Source organism: Budorcas taxicolor, chromosome 17 (assembly GCF_023091745.1).
Source record: "Budorcas taxicolor isolate Tak-1 chromosome 17, Takin1.1, whole genome shotgun sequence".
Classification (NCBI taxonomy): domain Eukaryota; kingdom Metazoa; phylum Chordata; class Mammalia; order Artiodactyla; family Bovidae; genus Budorcas; species Budorcas taxicolor.
This window is the reverse complement of record NC_068926.1, coordinates 63,318,651-63,337,494: the sequence shown is the minus strand read 5'-3', so window position 1 is coordinate 63,337,494 and position 18,844 is coordinate 63,318,651. Positions and strand designations below refer to the sequence as shown.

Genomic DNA, 18,844 nt, shown 5'->3' with positions numbered 1-18,844 from the left:
ACTGCTTTCCTGGCCTTGCTGCTTTCTGAGCTCAGCAGCTTCACTCCCGAAGGTGGGAAGGGTGTGCTTTCCCACAGCCTCGACTTGGCACCAGGCTCTCACTAGGGGCAGGGACGACACCTCGGCCTGCAGGGGAGGGAGGCTTTCCAGTAGATGCAGGATGCCAGGCTGGCCTCAGAAGGTGTGGTGCTCAGTGGGGACAAATGTTGAAAACTGGAGGTCATGGGCTGGGGAGAGGTTTGGCTTTGGAGGAAGAGAGCTGGAGAGGCCTGCGTTTCCCCAGGCCCCAGCCCAGAGGAGCCACTCAGGTGAGGCTTAGGTGAGTGGGGGACAGGTAGGTCCAAAGGGGCATGCAGTTAATAGCAGGGGGCGCTGGGTGGAATGGCCTGATTGGGGCATAGGTGACAGAATTGGGGCCACATTGACCTATGACCTTGGCCAGCTACACGGGCTGCTGTCCTGAGAAGTGTGGCTGGCAGTTCCCTGCGGGGTGCAAGGGCTCCAAGCCTCGGGGTGGTTGTGTTCCAAGCAACAAGATTTACCCTGGGCAGCAGGGACAGTCCCTCCCCGTGACCCACCAGGAACGGGCTCTGCTCTCCAGCTCTCCACGGTCCCCACTTGTGCACTGAAGCAACCCTCCTCAGGTTGGGGCACCTCAGAAGCCGCCGTTTCTGAAGCTGCCAGGATGGGGATGGGGACTGAGGCACAGTTTTCCAGGGATGAGCCGCTGCCCGGTGAGCAGTAAAGGTTTGCAGGCTCAGATGTCCTGGTCACCCATCCAGCAGACTGGAGGCTCCAGGGCCCCTGGGAGGCCGTGGTTACTGGGAAGAAGAGGCCATCTGCGTGGAGATGAAGGTCTCGATGACACCGTGGTTGGACGGTAGCAGGTGGCCATTGGTGGAGTCTGAGCTCTGGTACAACACCAGGCTGCTGGAGGACACTGCGGAGGCAGAGGAGGCGGCTGGTGCCTGCCACGCCGGTCCCGACCCCACGCCCCAGCACCACCGTCCCTGAGGGTGTTTGGGATGGGAAAGTAGCACCCCACCACCTCCTGAGTCTCAGCAGGTTAGAACCCCAAAGTCACACCTCAGCTCTCAGGCCTTATTAACCCAGCCCGGCTCCAGGGCCGCCAGGGTGTGGCCCCCACAGCCCCAGCACAGTTTAGCGAGCACGTCCGACGAGCCCTGGTGAACCGGCGTTGTTAGTTTCCTGCGTCAGCTTTGCCTTTTAGTACCCAGTCGTGATCCAAAGCCCAGTACAGATGTTGCCGTGTATTTTGCAGATGTGGTTACACCTACATCAGTTGGTGTTAAGTAGAGATTTCCCTTGACAGTGTGGGTGGGCCTCATCCAATCAGTCGGAGCCTTTAGCGCAAAAGGTGAGGCTTCCCAGAGAAGGAGACTGCAGCAGGGCCTCCTGCCCTGCAGCTTTCAGACTTGCAGACCCCACGGTTGTATGAACCAATTTCTTAAATACGTGTGTGTATCCCTATTGGTTCTGCGTCTCAGGAGAACCCTGACTGATTCACATGGTTAATGAATGGATGTGGAGTTTGGACCTGGGTCTGGGTCCTGGCCTCACCACCTCCAAGTCCCTCTCCTCCTCGGGTGCTTTCTCATCTGGAAAACAGGGATGCTGCCGCCCATCTCATGGGTCGAGCACAGAGCCTGGACCGCGGAGCCCCCAGGGACCGTCCCTGCAGCCTCCAGGGCTGGATGGAGGACCCCAAGACTCACACTTAGCAAGTAGCCGCCCCAGGTCTCAGAGCCCAGCAGCCTGACTCCACAGTGCCTGCTCGTCACCGTGGCGTTGCGGGCTGCAGACTCGGGTTCTTGGGGAACGGAAATGCAGGGTTCGGGTGGGATGTGGCGGGCTCTGTGGTCGCTACGGGGGAACATGAGTCCTTCTGACTACCCAGGAGAAGCCAGAAAGGTGTGAAAGCGCTTAGTTTTTTAACTGTTGGCAACAGATTCGAAACACGCCACCCGCCGAGCCAGAGCAGCACAACCACGGAGTCATTTCCGGCGCCCCCAGCAAGCCCTTCGCGCGCCTGACTCCGCCCTACTTCAGGCTATCTTCGTCCTCCACCGAGTTAGTGGACGTTCCGGGGAGACAGGCCCGCTTCCTGTGGTTTCCCACCCCTCTTGTCTCACTGCAGGCGAGCACTGGTGCCCCCTCGCATGTCCAGCCCTCCCCCCCGACCCGCCGCGCCCACCTCCCTCCTCAGCTGTGGGGACAGCGAGAAGGGGTGGCGCGGGGCAAGGGGGCTCACCGGTGGGGCTGGCGCTGAGCCGATGGCTGGGCTGCAGCTGCTGGATGCCAGCAGGGTCCTGGCCGGGGATGTGGATGGCGGCGGCCTGCGACGCCGGCGTGTGGAGCCCGGACTCGCTGGAGGCCTCAGCGTCTGAGCTGAAGACCTGGCGGAAGAGCAGCCCCTGAGCCCTGCCGGACGAGGGCTGGGCCAGGGCCCATGGAGCGGCGGGGCCGGCCGGGCCTTACCTGCTTGGTGGGCGTGAGGCTGGCCAGGGCGCTCAAGTTGGTGGTGTCGGTGATGAGCATGGTCTGCGGAAGCAGCCCCGTGTGGGTGTACTGGGCCACCTCAGGCTTGTGACTGTAGAGGGCTGGCCAGGAGGGAGGAAAAAGGAGGGTACAGACATGGCACCTGGGTCCGGCTGGGCTCCTCCCCCGAGGGGCCTCAACTCAGGGGCTTGGGCCTGGTGAGCCCCCGAGTGGGGCAATGGTCGGGGACTCAGGGCTGATTTCTAAAACCTGGGAGCTCCAGATAGAAGAGATGGGCGCTGTCACCAACTGCAGGGGCCTGCTCTGCCTGTCTTGTGGGGAAGAGCCTGGGGGAGGCGGGGAGCCCACCCCGGCCGTCACCTGGAGAGCGCAGGTGTGGAAGGGACCCAGAGATGCAGGTGCTGATGAGGTACTCAGTACCGGCCCCCAGAAGGAAGGGCCCGGAAGGGTCGGCGCCCTGGTGAGGGGGGCACATCTTATCCCCCACCTCCAGGACCCCTCTGCACAGCGTAAACCAGCATTTCATCTGCAATCCCAGCCCCCCCAAAACACACAGACGCCAGCAGAGATGCGACACAAATCACATATGCTCATGTGGACTCAGATGAAAACACAGCCACCCACAGACACACATAAATGGTGCCCTCCACCACACGCACACAGACGTCAGGTCCACAAATCCCTCATCCAGGAGTCCAGGTTCCAGAAAGATCTGAAAACTAACAGGTGTTCATCAGGTTGGTGCTAGAGCTTGTCTGGTGGCGAAGTCGTTCCTGAGCCTATTAACCTTGCTACTGCTGCTGCTAAGTCACTTCAGTCATGCCTGACTCTGTGTGACCCCATAAACGGCAGCCCACCAGGCTCCCCCGTCCCTGGGATTCTCCAGGCAAGAACACTGGAGTGGGGTGCCATTTCCTTCTCCAACGCATGAAAGTGAAAAGTGAAAGTGAAGTCGCTCAGTCGTGTCCAACTCTTAGTGACCCCATGGACTGCAGCCCACCAGGCTCCTCCGTTCATGGGATTTTTCCAGGCAAGAGTACTGGAGTGGGTTGCCCTTCATGGAATTCTCCCTTTGGCTGCAGAAACAGTGGTGTTTGATGAGGGGGTGTTGGACCAAGCCTTCCTGAGAGTGTTGTATGTCTTCATGGTATATGCACCATATCACCTTTCTAAAAGCTGAGAGGTACACATGGCCCCAAGGGCACACGTGGGTGTGTACGCATGACCATATGGATTCACACCCTAAAATGCATTCAGCCCATGGACATGCATCTGAGCACCCCCAGAGCCCCCATCACAGAGGCACTCACACTTCTGTGAGTATCAGACACACACACAGACCACAGCATCTGCCATGCTGCCCCTTCCCCTGGGTTCCCGCCACCCCACCCCCCAGCAGGGGGCCAAGGGGTGCTCACCGTGGGGGCTCTGCAGCTGGGCCATGGTGGCCATGAAGGGGCTCTGGGCCACGTGGCTTTGCACAGAGGGCATGAGTGGCTGCTGATAGGAGGGGTGCAGCGGCTGCGAGAACTGGACGGGCTGCAGGGTGGTCAGGCTGCTGCCCATGCTGTTGATGACCGGCACGCTCTGTGCCTGCGTGGAGGCCAGGCCTGGAGTGGTGGGAGGGGCAGGGGTCGGCCAGGCCTCCGGCACCACCAGGGGCACCATCCCTCCCTCCGAGAGCCTGTGGCTTGGAGGAGGGGATGAGGTAATCCGGAAACAGCCTTGCACTGCGTTAAGGCCCTGGCAAGTGACTCGCCCTCTCTGAGCTGCTAGCTCACTATAAGGGCAGGGAGTGTGTCAAAGAGGGTTCCTTGGTGCCCTGGGGTTCCACAGCTGTGCAAAGGCCCTGGGGCTTAACTCTGTAACCCTTCCCCAGCAACTCCCTCTCTGTCATATATTGAGCTTCTGCATAATAGTTCTGTGAATAAAATCTCTGAGCTTTAAAAAAAAAAAACCTAAAACCTAGGAAACGTCAGTCCCCCTTGCGCTGCTGTTTTCCCGAAGCTGTTTCACCGTCTCAGGTACTGTGTAACTTATGTATTGTTTATCTGTCTCCCCTACGTGGGTGGCTGAGTTCTGGGGCTGTTTGGTTCTCTTGTGTATCACTGGTGGAGCATGGGGCAGGCACTCAATAAATCTATGAATGAATGAGTCCCAGTGGCTCTCCCCATTCCTGGATTCAGCGGGAGCCTCCATGAGCCCCTCACCCAGATGGCCCCCTTCCAGCCCCACCAGCTTACCAATGACCAGGGTGGAGGCTCCCGTGTTGGTGAACGTGGGCCCCAGGGAGGCAGGCTCTCCAGGCCCAATGGCCATGACCCCGGGAAGCGAGGCCATGATGAGGTTCTGGGGCTGCTGGCTGAGGCCTGGAGAGGTCTGCTCCAAGCTGTGCAGTGCTGTCAGGGTGCTGACCGGGGGCAGGGGCCCCCCAGTGGCTGAGACCTTGGAGGGGAAGCCAGACTGAGTCAGGGCGGGGCCCCACCCTGCCTCCCTGGGTACTGCCCCAGAATCTCCCAGCCGAGGGGAGATGGGGGACGTGGGGGGACACTCACCAGCTTGGCCTCTGTGTTCAGCAGACTGTGACTGGGCTCCAGGCCGGTGGGAGACACTTGATGCAGGGATGCAGACACCGTCACCAAGGGATCACCGCTGCTTGAGGGCACTTCCGCCCCCTCACTGGTGGCAGGCTGTCCATAGCGCACGCCTGGAGTGGGAGCAGTGTCCAGCCTCAGTGCCCCACTTCCCTGCCTGCGCCCACGGCCCCCAACACCCCTAATTGTATTGGCTTGTTCAGGCCACTCACACCATCTTTCTCTTTGCAGCCAGCAGATTTTGCTGGAGTATTCACTTCCTGCCAGGCCCTGCGCTGGCTGCTTGTTCAACCCCTTGAACACAAGCTTTGTGTTTTATTAGCTCTGTGGCCCCCACTGCCCAGGGCTACACCGGATATGCAGTCGGTGCTCAGTGAAAGACAACAGAGCCAAACTGAACTGAGGCTAATGAAATTAAACCGCAGCAAACGTGAACAGAATGAATTGGAACTAGTTGAATGAAACTGATCAAGCTGAAGCAAACCGGAAATGAACTGAGCTTGATTGAGTTGAACTGGATCAAATCGAATTGGATTGAAATTGAACTGAACGATACGAGATTAACCGAATTTCCTTGAAATACATTTAGTTAAACTGATCAATTGGGAATGGGATTGGACCAAACTGTATGAAATGTAAATGAAACTCAGATTATGGTGAGTTGAACTGGTTTGAGCTGAATTGAACTGAGCTGAAAGGAATTGAGTTGGCTTGATCGGGAATGAATTGCTGTGACCCAGATCCAGTGGGGTTGGACTGAATGCAGTAGACAGAAGAGAGGGCGGTGGGTGGAGCTGAGTGGTCAGAGGAGAGGAGGGGGTGGGGCGGATAGGGCAGCGTGAATAGAGCTGGAGCCATAATGAGGTGCTAAGCGGTTTGTGTGGCTTCAGTCCTTGGGCGGTGCTCCCCACCTCTCCCACTTACCCCCATATTCCCACTGCCCGGTCCCCCTGCCCACATGGCACTCACCGTGGACCTTACTGGGGGAAAGGGCAGGCGGGGGCAGACCAGGGGAGCTGTGGGCAGGCAGCACAGGGCTGGGACCTGGCCCCGGCGGCGGCCCGCTGTACGTGTCCATGGCCAGCTTGTGCCGAAAGGCTTCTTCCTTGCGGCGATTGGCAAACCAGTTGTAGACACGCACCTCTGTGACGAGGTTGGAGCCCAGTCCCTGGGCCTGCGATGGTGACACACCCCTCTGGATGCACTCTGCCCTGGAGAGATGGGCACTGTGAGCCTCCTGGGGCTGGGGGAGGTTCTGAGAAGCAGGGCCCTCTACCTGAGAGTCAGCTGAAGCTGACAGACCTGGCTTCCGAGCCCAGTCTGCTCTGCGATCTTGAGCAAATGGCTTAGGCTCTCTTGAGTCTTTTCATACAGAGGGAGCGCAGTAAGCGGAGGGCGGGTGAGACGCGCAGCCCCACTCAGGGCCGCTTGGGTAGGCGGGGCAGCAGCTCCTAACCGTTTTGGCACCAGGGACCGGTTTCACGGAAGACAGTTTTTCCATGGGCTGGGGAGCGGGGAATGGTTTTGGGGTGATGTACTGTGCCCTCTGCTTCTGTTGGGGCTTCCCTCTGCCTGCAATGCAGGAGACCCAGGTTCGATCCCTGGGTCAGGAATATCCCCTATAGAAGGGAATGGCTACCCATTCCAGTGTTCTTGCCTGGAGAATTCCATGGACAGGGGAGCCTGGCAGACTACAGTCCATGGGGTCACAAAACGTCGGACACTACTGAGTGACTAACAGTTGTTTGTATTATTATTACATCAGCTCCACATCACGTCATCAGGCATTAGATTTGGAGGCTGGGGACCCCTGGGTGGGGGGTGGGTGCCAGAAATAGAGCCAGGTTTCAGGCCCTGAACAGGAGCCGAGAACTCCTGGGCCAACAGCAGGAGCTCTCAAAACCAGGGGGCCTCCCTCAGGATCTGGAGCCCTCCTTACCTTCCCCAGCCTCTCCCCAGCCCAGACCCAGCCAGCCCTGCCGACCGCCAACCATCCTACCTGTTGCACTCCTCCACGAGCGCCTCTCGCTCCTCCTTGCTGGGGTTCTTCTGCCTCTCATAGGCCTGGAACAGGATCTGCTGGGAGGCTGGGCCCCATTTGAAACGGTTTCTGCGCCCCTTCTTGGTCGGTAGCTCATCTCCTGCAGGCTCTTCAATCAGCCCACCCTGGCCTGCGTGGGTGAACTCTGTGGGCACAGAGAGCTGTGAGCAGGACACTGGCCAGCCCACCTTCCCGCATCAGCCTGAGCATGCCTCTGCTTCTTCCTCATTCCTAGGGTGCTGAGCCAGAGGAGCTTGCTGCTCCAACCCAGAAACCGCCTAACCCCGTGATGACAAACACACATCACACACGTCACCCCTTGCCTCACGTGCGTCCAAGGCAGACATCACTAATCAACCGCTGCACACTTTTCTATTGGGCCACGATATAATTTCACAGTCCTCAATATAAGGCTCCAGGCAAGCATCACCTTTCATTCACATTGGACACGTATGCCATCCCATTTTACAGAAGATGTAACTGAAGGTCAGGGAGGTTAAATATGTTTCCAGGGCCACACAGTAGAGCAGAAACCTGAACTTGTATCTCCTGAGTAGATTCAAGAGTTATTTTCAACATTCTAGTCTTGAAAATCAAGCCTAAAGTACAAGTATTAGCCAGGAAAGAAGAGACACAGCCACTTTCTCAGCTGATTCTTTGGTAGGAGACCAGTTAATGGCACCTCCAAATAACAGAACAGCTAGCTGCCCTTCAAACAGCAGAGGAAATATATATATGTGTGTGTATATATATATATATATATATAGTATATGGCTCATGTATGCACGGGGGTCATCCCTGGTGCCTTGATGTTCACCATAATCTTGCCAGGGAAGCCCCATGGACAGAGGAGCCTGGAGGGCTACAGTCCATGGGGTGGCAAAAGTCGGACACGACTAAGTGACTAAAGAGCAGCGTTATATGCGTATTATACCTCTGGAAGGATCTGTATGAGACTAGGTATGCCCATGGCTGCTTTAGGAGAAGACACCTATTTTTTATTGTAAAATCTTTCTTCTGTTTTATTAAAACTAAGTATGAGTATTGCCTAAAAACAAACCTGGATCATTATAAAAGAAACATCAAAACCCATCTTTTTTACACTTAGGCTCTAAAGTGTGGAAGTGTACTTGGGACTCTATAGGGTATGAAGCTCAGGTGGTAAAACCCACCATGCCCTGAATGAGAACGCTCCTAGCTCTCCCCAGGTTTGCAGTGGAGGGTTCCCTGAGTGTACACCTCGCCTTTGAGCCTTGGCTGCTGCTGTTCCTTCTGCCTGAAACACCCTTCCCTGCACCTTCAGGGGTCGAAATTCAACTGACACTTCAAGACTTAGTCGAGAGGTCATACTCCTCATGTGATCCCTCCTGATGCCCCTGCCTCTCTGAGGAAGAGGAGCTGCTTCTCTGCAAGCTCAACACTTGGAAACGTTTCCTGTGGTGCCCTGTGCTGGGCCTGGCACACGGTGCGTGCTCCAGAAACGCTGGCTCTTGTTGGTGTTATCACATTTTAATTCTTGTCTCACCGAATCATGCGGATTTGTCCTCCGGCTTCCCCTCCGCACAGGATGCTCTTAGAAGGCAGGGACCCAGTTCATCCATCTCTCGATGCCCAGGATCAACCCTCTTCCCCTCCACCAGAGCGCCTCCCGCAGAACAGGTGACACACGCTGGTTGAATCCCACCCCCCACCACCCGCTCCTCGACTTTGTCCGTCTGCCTATCCGAGGAATGGGGAGGGGGCGAGACTTCCAGCCCCCACCCTCGAGCTGCAGGGAGTCCCAGGCCCTGCCGGGAAGACGGGCTGCTGTCGGTCATTACTTACGCTGGGCCACCTCTCGCTGCTTGCGGACGTACCAGGTGTACAGGGCGGCTCGCTTCTGCGTCTTCATGGGCGTGCCCTTGTTGAGGTGCTGGGACAGGTGGGACTGGTTGAGGCCGGTGGTGTCGACTACCTCCCGCTGCGGGATGTTGTGCTGCTGCAGGTAGGACTTGACCATCTTGGCCACGCGCCAGGGGTCCTCCCTGGGGGAAAGGACGGTCTGCTGAGCCAGGGGTGGGTGCTGGGAGCCCTGTCCACCCGGGAGGCCGGGGTGGTGGGTGGAGGCAGGTGCGGAGCCTAGGGGCCTGTGGCCTGACGCAGGGACGGGGAGGTATGGGCACTCATGTCAGGACACAAGGACATGGGGGCAGAGATTCACAGACACACACACACGTGGCAGACGTGTAGACAGGCCCCAACCAGCCCTGCACACACACAGGAACAGATAAAGGTTTAGAAACACACAGTGACACACGGACACACATGTAGACTTAAACAGGCTCCCCTGGAAGCTGCACAGGCCCATGGGGAGGATCCTCACTTCCGTGCCTCTGTTTAAGGCCCCTCCTCATTCTACCTAGAAATGTTATTTGTGACTGTGTCTTATCCACTGAGAGACTGTAAACACCTGGAGGGCAGGGACTGTCTGGTTCTCAGCACCCAACATAGGCCTGACATAGAGTATGCCCTTGGTGACTGCATGAAAGAATGAGTGTATGTATATATGGATGGATGGATGGATGGATGCAGGGATAGGTAATGTGATGGCCAATGGATTGATGGTGGGTGGTGGGTGAGAGAATGGATGGATAGATAAATGGGATGGTTGATGGGTAGATGGTAGATAAATAGATGGATAGGTGGGTGTATGGATGGACAGATGGTAGGGTAGACGGGTAGATAAGTGGCTAAAAGCATGGATGGATGGATGGATGGATGGATAGGTAATGGGATGATCAATGGATTGATGGTGGATGGTGAGTGAGAGGATGGCTGGTGGATGAAGCAATATGATGGTTGATGGGTAGATGGTAGATGGATGGATGAATAGGGGGTAAGGTAGATGGATGGATGAGCAGTTGAAAGCATGGATGGATGGATGTGTGGGTGGATAGGTGGGTGGGCGGGTGGATGTACAGATGAGAGTGACCTACTGGGAAAAAGAAATTGGATCTGCCAAGAAGGCGAGAAACATGATTCTCCCACTTGACAGCCAGGGTCACTGAGGCTCAAAGCACCGTGTCACCTGCATCTCTTGCCCAAGGTCATGGGGTCAGCCCAGCAGAGTCCCACCCCAGCTCAAGGGATTTAGTTCTAAGTCGGCTCATCTGGTAAAAGTTACATAGCGTCACAATGCCTCCTGAAAATCTGCACTAAACCCTAGACGGTGGCGCGGCCAGTCTCCACACAATCCTGAGGTGGATGGCTAGTTTTTCAAGAGTCCCAGGGTTATGGGCTGGCATCCCAAGAACTTCTTGGAAGAAAAAATGTACGTAGTTCTGTCACCGGAGGGATTCAAGGGACCTGAGGCCACTGTGGCTCAGCCTCCCGTCCTCAGCTCACCGTGGGGAACAGAAAGGGTTCAGGCTGCCTGTCCGATATAAGCCCTTCCCTCTCCTGCTCTGTCTCAGCCTTCCTCCTTCCCTTCATCCTCTCCTGAGCTTCTGCTACATCACGTGGCAGGTGCAACCATGCTGAGAGAGGCAGAACTGGGGTTTGAACCCAGGTCTGTGCGATCCCAAGCCTGTGTTCCCACCGCCTCGTCGCAGCGATTTGCTTTCGGAAATCAGAGGCTTCCAATACTGGCATACGTGACGACAGGCGTGTGCGGGAGGTGATGTGTTGCTGTGTCACGTGTCACAGCCAATACAACCTGAACGTCCAGCAAAAGGAAGCTGATCAACCAAATTGTGCTGCCTCCCTCCAACCCCCTGAGAAAGCTCTGCACAAGCTCAGCTGGAACAATTTGTCTGGTACATCTGCTGTGTGGGGCCTTCCCTAATGGTCCAGTGGTAAAGGGTCCACCTGCCAGTACAGCAGACACAGGTTCGATCCCTGGTCCTGGAAGGTCCCACATGCCTCAGGGCAACCGAGCCCATCTGCCACAACTGCTGAGCCTGTGCTCTAGAGCCTGGGAGCCACGACTCCCAAGCCCAGGTGCCCCCACTACTGACGCCCACATGCCCTAGAGCCCGTGCTCCCCAACAAGAGAAGCCACTTCTATAAGGAGCTCTCAGGCTGCAGCTAGAGAGTAGCCCCCACTCGCTGCAACTAGAGAAAAGCCCCCACAGCCACAAAGGCCCAGCACAGTCAAAAAGTAAACAAATAAAATTATATATTAAAAAAATAAAATAAAATTTAAAGTGGTCCAGTAGTTAAGACTGTGCTCCCTAGGCAGGGGGCCCAGGTCAGGGAACTAGATCTTATATGCCTCTGCTAAGAGCCCGCGCAAGGCAATCAAGCTCTTGCATGCTGCAATGAAGACTTGGTACAGCCAAATTTAAAAAACAAAATTTTCTAAGTGGGATAAAAGATTTCTACATATTTGCTTGTGTTCACATAAAATACAGGAAGGATACAGAATGAACTGAAGACACTGATTGGATGCTAGGGACGGGGTGGGAGGCTTTTCTCTGTTACTCTTCTGCACTTTGTAAATTATATGATACAGGATCATGTATCACATATATCAATATCATACATGATAATATACTACATAGATCATGTTTAAAACTGAATTGCGAGAAAAAAAATCTAAAAGCAAATTAACCCCACCCCCAGCACTCTAAAGCCCACCCCTCATTGCCTTTCCCCCTGGGCCTTCTCTTTCCTCCAAGAACCAGTCTCAACTGCCCCCCTTACAGTGCCTTTCTGAGACACAAGGGCACAGAGACCTTCATACTAATTGGCCCTCTGACTTCCTCCTTTTTTATCAGCAGTTCCCATAGAGGCAGGGAGGAAGGGAAGATAGGGGGACAGATGCAGTTAAAACAATCAGCAGTCAGGGGCTGATTGGTAGCCGGGAGAATGCATGTTTTTGAGTATTCACAGTGAGCCAGGCACTGTGCTAAGGGCTGGCCATTTAAATCTTAACCCTGGAAGGTAGGTGCTACTTGTCGGCTCATTTCACAGGTGAGAAAACTGAGGCTCAGAAAGGTGTGTGCTTGTCCAAAGGGATCTCACTGGGACTCAGGACTATTTCTGTTTGCCTGACATCTCCCTGAGCCCTGTCTCCCTGCTTTCAGGGGCCCTTAGAAGCCTCTCCTCCCTGCCACCACCCCCCTCCACTAGCTCCCCAGATGCCAGTCAGTCCTGGGAGGGAAGGGCAGGACAAAGTCCAGCCTTGTGCTCCACGACAAACATGTTTATCTGATTCCAGGGCTGGGCTGCCCATGGCGTCCCTCCTCCCGCAACTGCAGTCGTCCCCCTCCAGAGAGAGAGGTCCTCCTTCCCTCTGTCTCTTCTGCAGAGAGAAGGAGCCCAGTCTTCCTTCAGCAGCGCCTCTCCAGGCTCAAACTAAAGATCTGCCGTCGCCCCCTGTCCATGTGACCCCGCGTGTCTCTGTCTCTGTTTCACACACACTCTCTTTCCATCTCTGTCTCTGTTTTCTGCTTTCTCCACCTCCACAAAACACACACACTCACACACACGCACATACACACACACACACACACACACACACACACACACACACACACACGGAGTCTCCAAGAACAGGCTCTTTTCAGGACATTTTCCCCAGGGCAGAATTAAGAGGCCCAGTCTCCAGGCATCTCCTGCCTTCATGCTAATGGGTTTGAGTTAAGCCAATCCCCGGTTGGAATCCCACCACTGTGACCTCACGCCTGTCGTGTACACGCCTCTCATCCGTCCTGTAACAGGATGATAGATCCACGTCTGCCTCCCAGTTGTCTATTGGGAGAACTGGATGAGTTTCTAGTGGGGGTGAAATGCTGAGGTCAGGGCCAGGCGCACAGTAAGTGCTCAGTAAGTGGAACGGTATTGTTACCACCACCACCTCCACCATCACCATCCACAATTTAGTCCTGGCGCCTCCCAGCCCCACAGCAGAGGAAAGAGGGCTCAGGAACGGTGGAGATCTGCCCGTATCTCCCTCCTCCCACCTCCTGCCGGTTCTGGAGTCCCTCAGAGGTTTGAGACTTTGGGCTTCTTGCTTACGGGCCCATGGGATTTTGGTGGGTGCAAGGTTGCCGAGCTGGGAGACCAGCCTGAAGGGCCGTTTATCTAGAGGGGAGCCGAGTTCTCAGCATGAACCCCAGCTCTGCCACTCACCCTCCAGGTGGCTCTGGGAAGTTGCTTAACCTCCATGTGCCTCAGTTTCCTCAACCGTGATAGGGGGCTAATAATATTTCATAGGTTATCAGGAGGAGAAAATGAGTTTCATGCATTTGTAAGCCCTTCATAAGCCCTGGGGGACTTCCCAGGTGGCTCAGTGGTAGGGAATCCGCCTGCCAATGCTGGAGATGCAGGTTCGATCCCTGGGTCGGGAAGATCCTCTGGAGGAGGAAAGGGCAACCCACTCGAGCATTCTTGCCTGGGAAACCCCACGGACAGAGGAGGCTGGCAGGCTACAGCCCATAGCATCTCAGGGTCGGACATGGCTTGGTGACTAAGCACGCACACACACGTGAGCCCTAGAGCACTGCGTGGAAATCAGTCAGTGGTTAACAGTGAGACTGATGGAGGAGGGTAAAGAGGGAGGCGAACGTGTCAAAGACAGGCCTGCGACCTCAGGGTGCTGGGTCAAGTGTGGAGGGCTTGGGTCCAAGTCCTGGCCTTACTGCTTTGTAAGACTACCTCGGGCAGGTCACTTTGCCTCTCTGAGCCATAGTTTGCTCATCTGTAAAATGGGACCATTGATAATAGCAGTCGTTTGTTGTACTTACATGCTGTTTAACCCTGTGGGTAAGCGTTATGATCGGCTCTGCCTTGCAGAGGACACTGGGGCTCAGAAAACTGAAACTGCCTTCCCCAGCCGAGCTGGGGATCAAGTCCAGGCAGGCTGGCCTCTGTCGGGGTGTCAGGTTGCCCCACCTTAGCCCCTGTCTTCCTGCGTTTCCAGGCCTTGGTACTGCCCAGTGGAGAGGACCAGAGACCCTCGAGTTTGAGCGGCTCAGGGATAGGAGGGCCTAGGAGGACACTCAGGAAGGAGCCCTGGGGACGGCTCCCCCCTTGGTCATAGCAGCAGATGGACCCAGGGCTCAGAGAAACCTAGTTGTCACTCATTCATTCATGAAGTATGTCAGCTACCGGGCTGGAGATCAGGGGTCTAAGTGGTGAACACAGCTCCGGAGGAGCTTCAGTAGTCATGGGCCGAGACAGAAAACAGACAAATAAGATGATCATAAGTAATGATGCATTTCAGGAGAAAGTCAACGAAAATAGGGGAAGAGAGAGTGATGATGCTGGGACCTACCTTTAGATGGGGTGATCAGGGAGGGCCTCCCCGACGAGGTGATATTGGAGCAAAAAGGGGAAGGAATTGGTCATGGGAAGATCTGGAAAGAAGGTTCCAGGGAGAAGGTCCTGAGGTGGGAATCAGTGAAGTCAGTGTAGTGTAAGTGGAGGAAAGTGGTGGGGGCAGAGGTACCTGAGGAAGAGGCCAGGGAACCAGGGTGGGCGGGGAGTGTGAATTTTACTCATTGTCCTGGTCAGGGAAACCAAGGCAGGATGAGAAGAGACATGTCCAAGGTAACTCTAGGTCACACCTGGCTTCCTGGGGAAGTCCTACCCCTTCGCCATCCTTTCCAGCCTCAACTTCCCCCACCACCCAGGGCCGTCACGGGGGTCCCCCACCCCTCTGCAGCCTGTGTCCTGAGGCTCAAGGCCCCACTTTCCCCCCTCGGGGCATTTTCAGATCCCTTTTGTTACCTGAACAATAAGTAACCCAGGTAGTTAGTTATAAACTCCACAGGAACAAGGAGCTGGTTGATAATTTATAGCAACATCTCAAATTTAAATGGAAAGTAAATAGCATGCTGTTAGCATTAAAGAAAACCCAATCGGGGCGGGAGGCAAGCACTCCAGCTTCCTCGCAGCTTGGGGCACCTCGCTCTCTCCCCAGCCCCTTCTCCCAGCTGCATGTCAGCCCCAGGCCCCTCCTGGCTCCTCCGCTCCACTCTGCTTCTCCAGGTCTCTCTCTCCATCATCTCCCGAGACGCCCCCGCCATTCCCATCTCTTCCTTCTTGTTTCCCCTCTCTCCCTCCGCCTCCAGGTCTCTGCTGGTCCCCAGAGAGCACTTTGACCCCTGCTTCCCAGTCGCGTGCTGTGGATCAAGCCTTCCTGTCCACCTATCATCCCACCGGAGGGGCTACTGGTCAAGAGGCCCCACCTAGCCAGGTAAGGCCTTTGGTACCCCTTCCCTGCCCCCTACTCCCTGCTGAAAGCCCCCAGGCCCATCTGGGGCCCTGAGCAGTTCTGGCCCAGCCCCACCCTGTCCAGGTTGCCCTCTCCCTGGGTCTGGTGATGCCTGACTCTATGCCCCTCCCCTGCAGCCCGGCAGGGCCCTTTGCCCTCCGCCTCCTGCCAAGTCAGGGGGCCCTGGCTGCTCCCCTGCCCCCTCCCCGGCCCTCAGAAGGCCTGGCAGGCCCTGAGGGCTCCCTGAGGGATGGATCCCGCCCTCCCCCACCCCAGGCTGTGATCCGGACCTTGGACAGAAAAGAGATAGTCTTTGGGAACTCTTCCTCAGCAACCCACCCCCCCAGTCACCCGCAGTTGCCCCCAGCTCCGACCCCGGTCCCAAGAGAGGGACGTGGAGCCCCAGCTGGGTGTCCTTGGTCCAGCTCTTCCCCCTCTCTGTGCCCCAGTTTCCTTTCCTCATCCTTCTCTGTATGTAGCTTCCTCTAGAGTTCATCTCAACATTGCCCGAAATGACGCCTGTGAAACCTTAGCCGGGCACCCCTCCCCAGGCTGTTAGGAGGGAGGTTACAGAGCCTTGGAGGGGGGCCTGTCCCTGAAGCCCCCAGGTTCCCCTTCCCTCACCTCCAACCTCCCCCACCCCCACCTAGGGGGAAGTCGGAGTTGGCTCAGGCCTCCCCAGGCCACCAGCCCTACAAGTTAATGATCACAGGCCTTATCAGAGCCTTTTGCCATTTATAAATTTATAAAACAAAAGAGAAATAATAAAGCCCATGGGTAATTAGTAACCAGCTCAGCTCTGCTGAGGAGAGGGGAGCAGAGGGCTCAGACCCACCCCGTCCTCCAGGAGATAGGGAGAGCCATCCGGTGGGTGGGGGTACGAAGCGGGGAGGCTTCTAGCAGTACCCGCTGGTGATGGGGGGTCTGAGGCTGTGCTGGAAAGGGGAGTAGCTCCCCTCCTGAGGCTCCATTTCCCGCAGGTAAGAAAGACCTGGGTTCTCCTGGCTGAAAGCTCAAGTTCTGGGGAGGCCAAGGGGGCCCCCCCAAACCCCAGCCAGGGGTGTGCCCCGATGCTTAGCAGGGAAGTTAGGATTGGACTAGAAATGCGCCTGGTAGCTAAAAAATTCCCACCACCGCCCCTTCCCTGGTTCTCTCCCTGGGTACTCAAATTGTGGATTCTCTGCTTTGTTCCCATCTTGGGGTTCCCCTGCGGGGCATGCCTCACTTCCCAAGCTCTGGGCTGCAAGCCTTGGCTCATGGGGACGGGACCCTGCACAGGGCCGGATCTGCAGAGGGCCGGATCGGGCACTGGAGACTCCAGCCTCCAAGTCAGAACCCCCCTCCCACCACCTCCAAGCTCTAACGGGCCCCTGTCCCCGTCGCAACAACCAGGCTACAGCCCATGGGACTCTGGACTGGCAAGGGCGGGCAGAAGCCGAGGGTGGGTCCCTCTCTCAGGGCTCCTTGGGAGCGGGGGACAAGGGAGGGGTCCTTACTGCAGCAGGGTCTCCACCACGGCCTTCTGGTGGGCCGCCTCCTCCGGGCTGAGGCTCTCCAGCTCCTTGAGGATGGGCGGCGTGAAGTCGTCCCCATCGTCGTCCGTCTCGTCCTCCGAGCCCCTGGTCTCCCCCAGCCCATTGGGCAGCTCGGCCAGCTCCCCTCGGCCACTGCCACTGCCGCAGGACTCCCCCTTGTCCAAGGGGCCATCTCCAGCCAGCAGGTAGGGCCCCGGCTCACCCAGCGCCTGGATCAGCGCCTCTTTGCTCAGGCCTGACTCGAGCAGGGCCGCCAGGAGCTCCGTCTGCAGCTGGCTCAGTTTAGAAACCATGGCTCCACTAGCGCCGGGCCACGCGGCCAGGGGCCACCGAGCCGGCCGCCTCCCCCGACCGCGTGGGCTGGCTCCGTGCTGGCCGGCCCGCAGGCAGGCCCCAGCCAGGCTCCTTGCACCCGCTGCCCCCCCAAACCCCACTAGCCAAGCCCTGTGGGCACCCCCAACCCCCAACCCTGGCCCCAGTGGCCAGTGAATCAGGGCCCCTGCCCGCTCTGTTTACATTGGAGCTGGGGAAATTCTCCAAGGTTCATATTTATCCGTGTGCTTAGCGAAGGGACTGAACTTTGGACTTCACCCTGCGCAGTGCAGGCCTCATGGCAGTGCAGAGTGGTAGAGCCGCGGCCTTCAACAGGAACGGGCAGAGTGGAGGGTGGGGGAGGCGGCGATGGGGGGCCCAGACAGCTGGGCTGCAAGGTGCTGGCAGCCAGGGAGGCCCCTGGGTGACCAGCATCCGGTCCCACCCCCGCAGGACCTTGTAGTGGGTCAGGCTGGAGCAAGGGAACCAAACAGCAGGTTACCCTTGGGAACAGAAGCAGCAAGGATTTCCGGGCCTTTGGGCCAACTCTCCTCAAGGGCAGGGCAAGGTCACATCCATCTGGGGACACCCCCCACAGCCAGCCCGGGCACCAGGCCTCCCAGTAGGTCATGTCTACTGTAGACTGGATCTGTAACTCACGTCATTACCTCCATGCAGCCCCCTAACAGCCGTGAGTGGGCACAGGGATTATGCCCATTTTACAGGGGAGGAAATTAAGGCTCTGCAAGGGTAAGCAACTCACCCAAAGTCACGCAGCTAGCAGGGACAGGACCTGCAGGGTGTAAGCAGGGTGAGGCTAGTCAAGTTCTTGACTCAGGTGCAAATTTTAAGGGGATGATGGAAAAACTCAGTAGATAAAATAATAGTTTATATAAGGATATTAAAAATTCTAAATTAATGCAAGCCTTAAAAAGAATTTAAAAGAAATGTCCACACAAAAACCTGCATATGAATATTCACAACAGAATAATTCACCATAGATAAAAAATTAAAAACATAAATATCCATCAGTGAAAGAATGGATAGAAAAAAATCTAGTCTGTCCGTACAATGGCGTATTATTTGACCGTAAAAAGGAGGATGGGCTTCTCGGACAGCTCAGCATCCATCTGCCATGCAGGAGACACAGGAGACTCGGGTTCAATCCCTGAGTTGGGAAGATCCCCTGGAGAAGGAAATGGCACCCCACTCCAGTATTCTTGCCTGGAGAATCCCATGGACAGAGGAGCCTGGTGGGCTACAGTCCACGGGGCAAGAGTCAGACACGACTGAGCTACTGAGCACACACAGCAAAAAGGAGTGAAGTCCTGATTCATACTACAACAGGCGTGAATCTGAAAGACAGTATGCTAAGTGACAAGAAGCCAGACACAAAAGCCCATCTATTGTACGATCCCACGTGTAGGAAACATCCAGAATAGGCAAGTCCATATGGACAGAAAGTGGATTCGTGGTCGCCAGGGTTTGAAGGGATGAGGGTGGGGGCAGAGAATGGCTATTTGGTGGGAACAAGGTTTCTTTGGGGACGATGGAAATGTTCTAATATTGATTGAGTGATGTTATACAACTCTGTGACTTTACTAAAAACCGCTGAATTTTGCACTTTAAATGGACAAATTTT

At 56.2% G+C, this 18,844-nt stretch overlaps 1 protein-coding gene across 1 annotated transcript; it reads right to left on the bottom strand.

Moving 5' to 3' along the window:
* Positions 1-818: 818 nt before the first annotated feature.
* Positions 819-17,183, bottom strand: HNF1A (HNF1 homeobox A). Its single transcript, XM_052654828.1, has 10 exons — positions 16,852-17,183; positions 8,980-9,179; positions 7,114-7,300; positions 6,084-6,325; positions 5,076-5,227; positions 4,764-4,965; positions 3,939-4,130; positions 2,500-2,621; positions 2,273-2,417; positions 819-940 (listed from the first exon to the last, which is right to left on the bottom strand). Exons 1-10 carry the CDS (start codon positions 17,181-17,183, stop codon positions 819-821), a joined length of 1,896 nt encoding a protein of 631 aa, XP_052510788.1.
* Between the last annotated feature and the right edge of the window lie 1,661 nt (positions 17,184-18,844).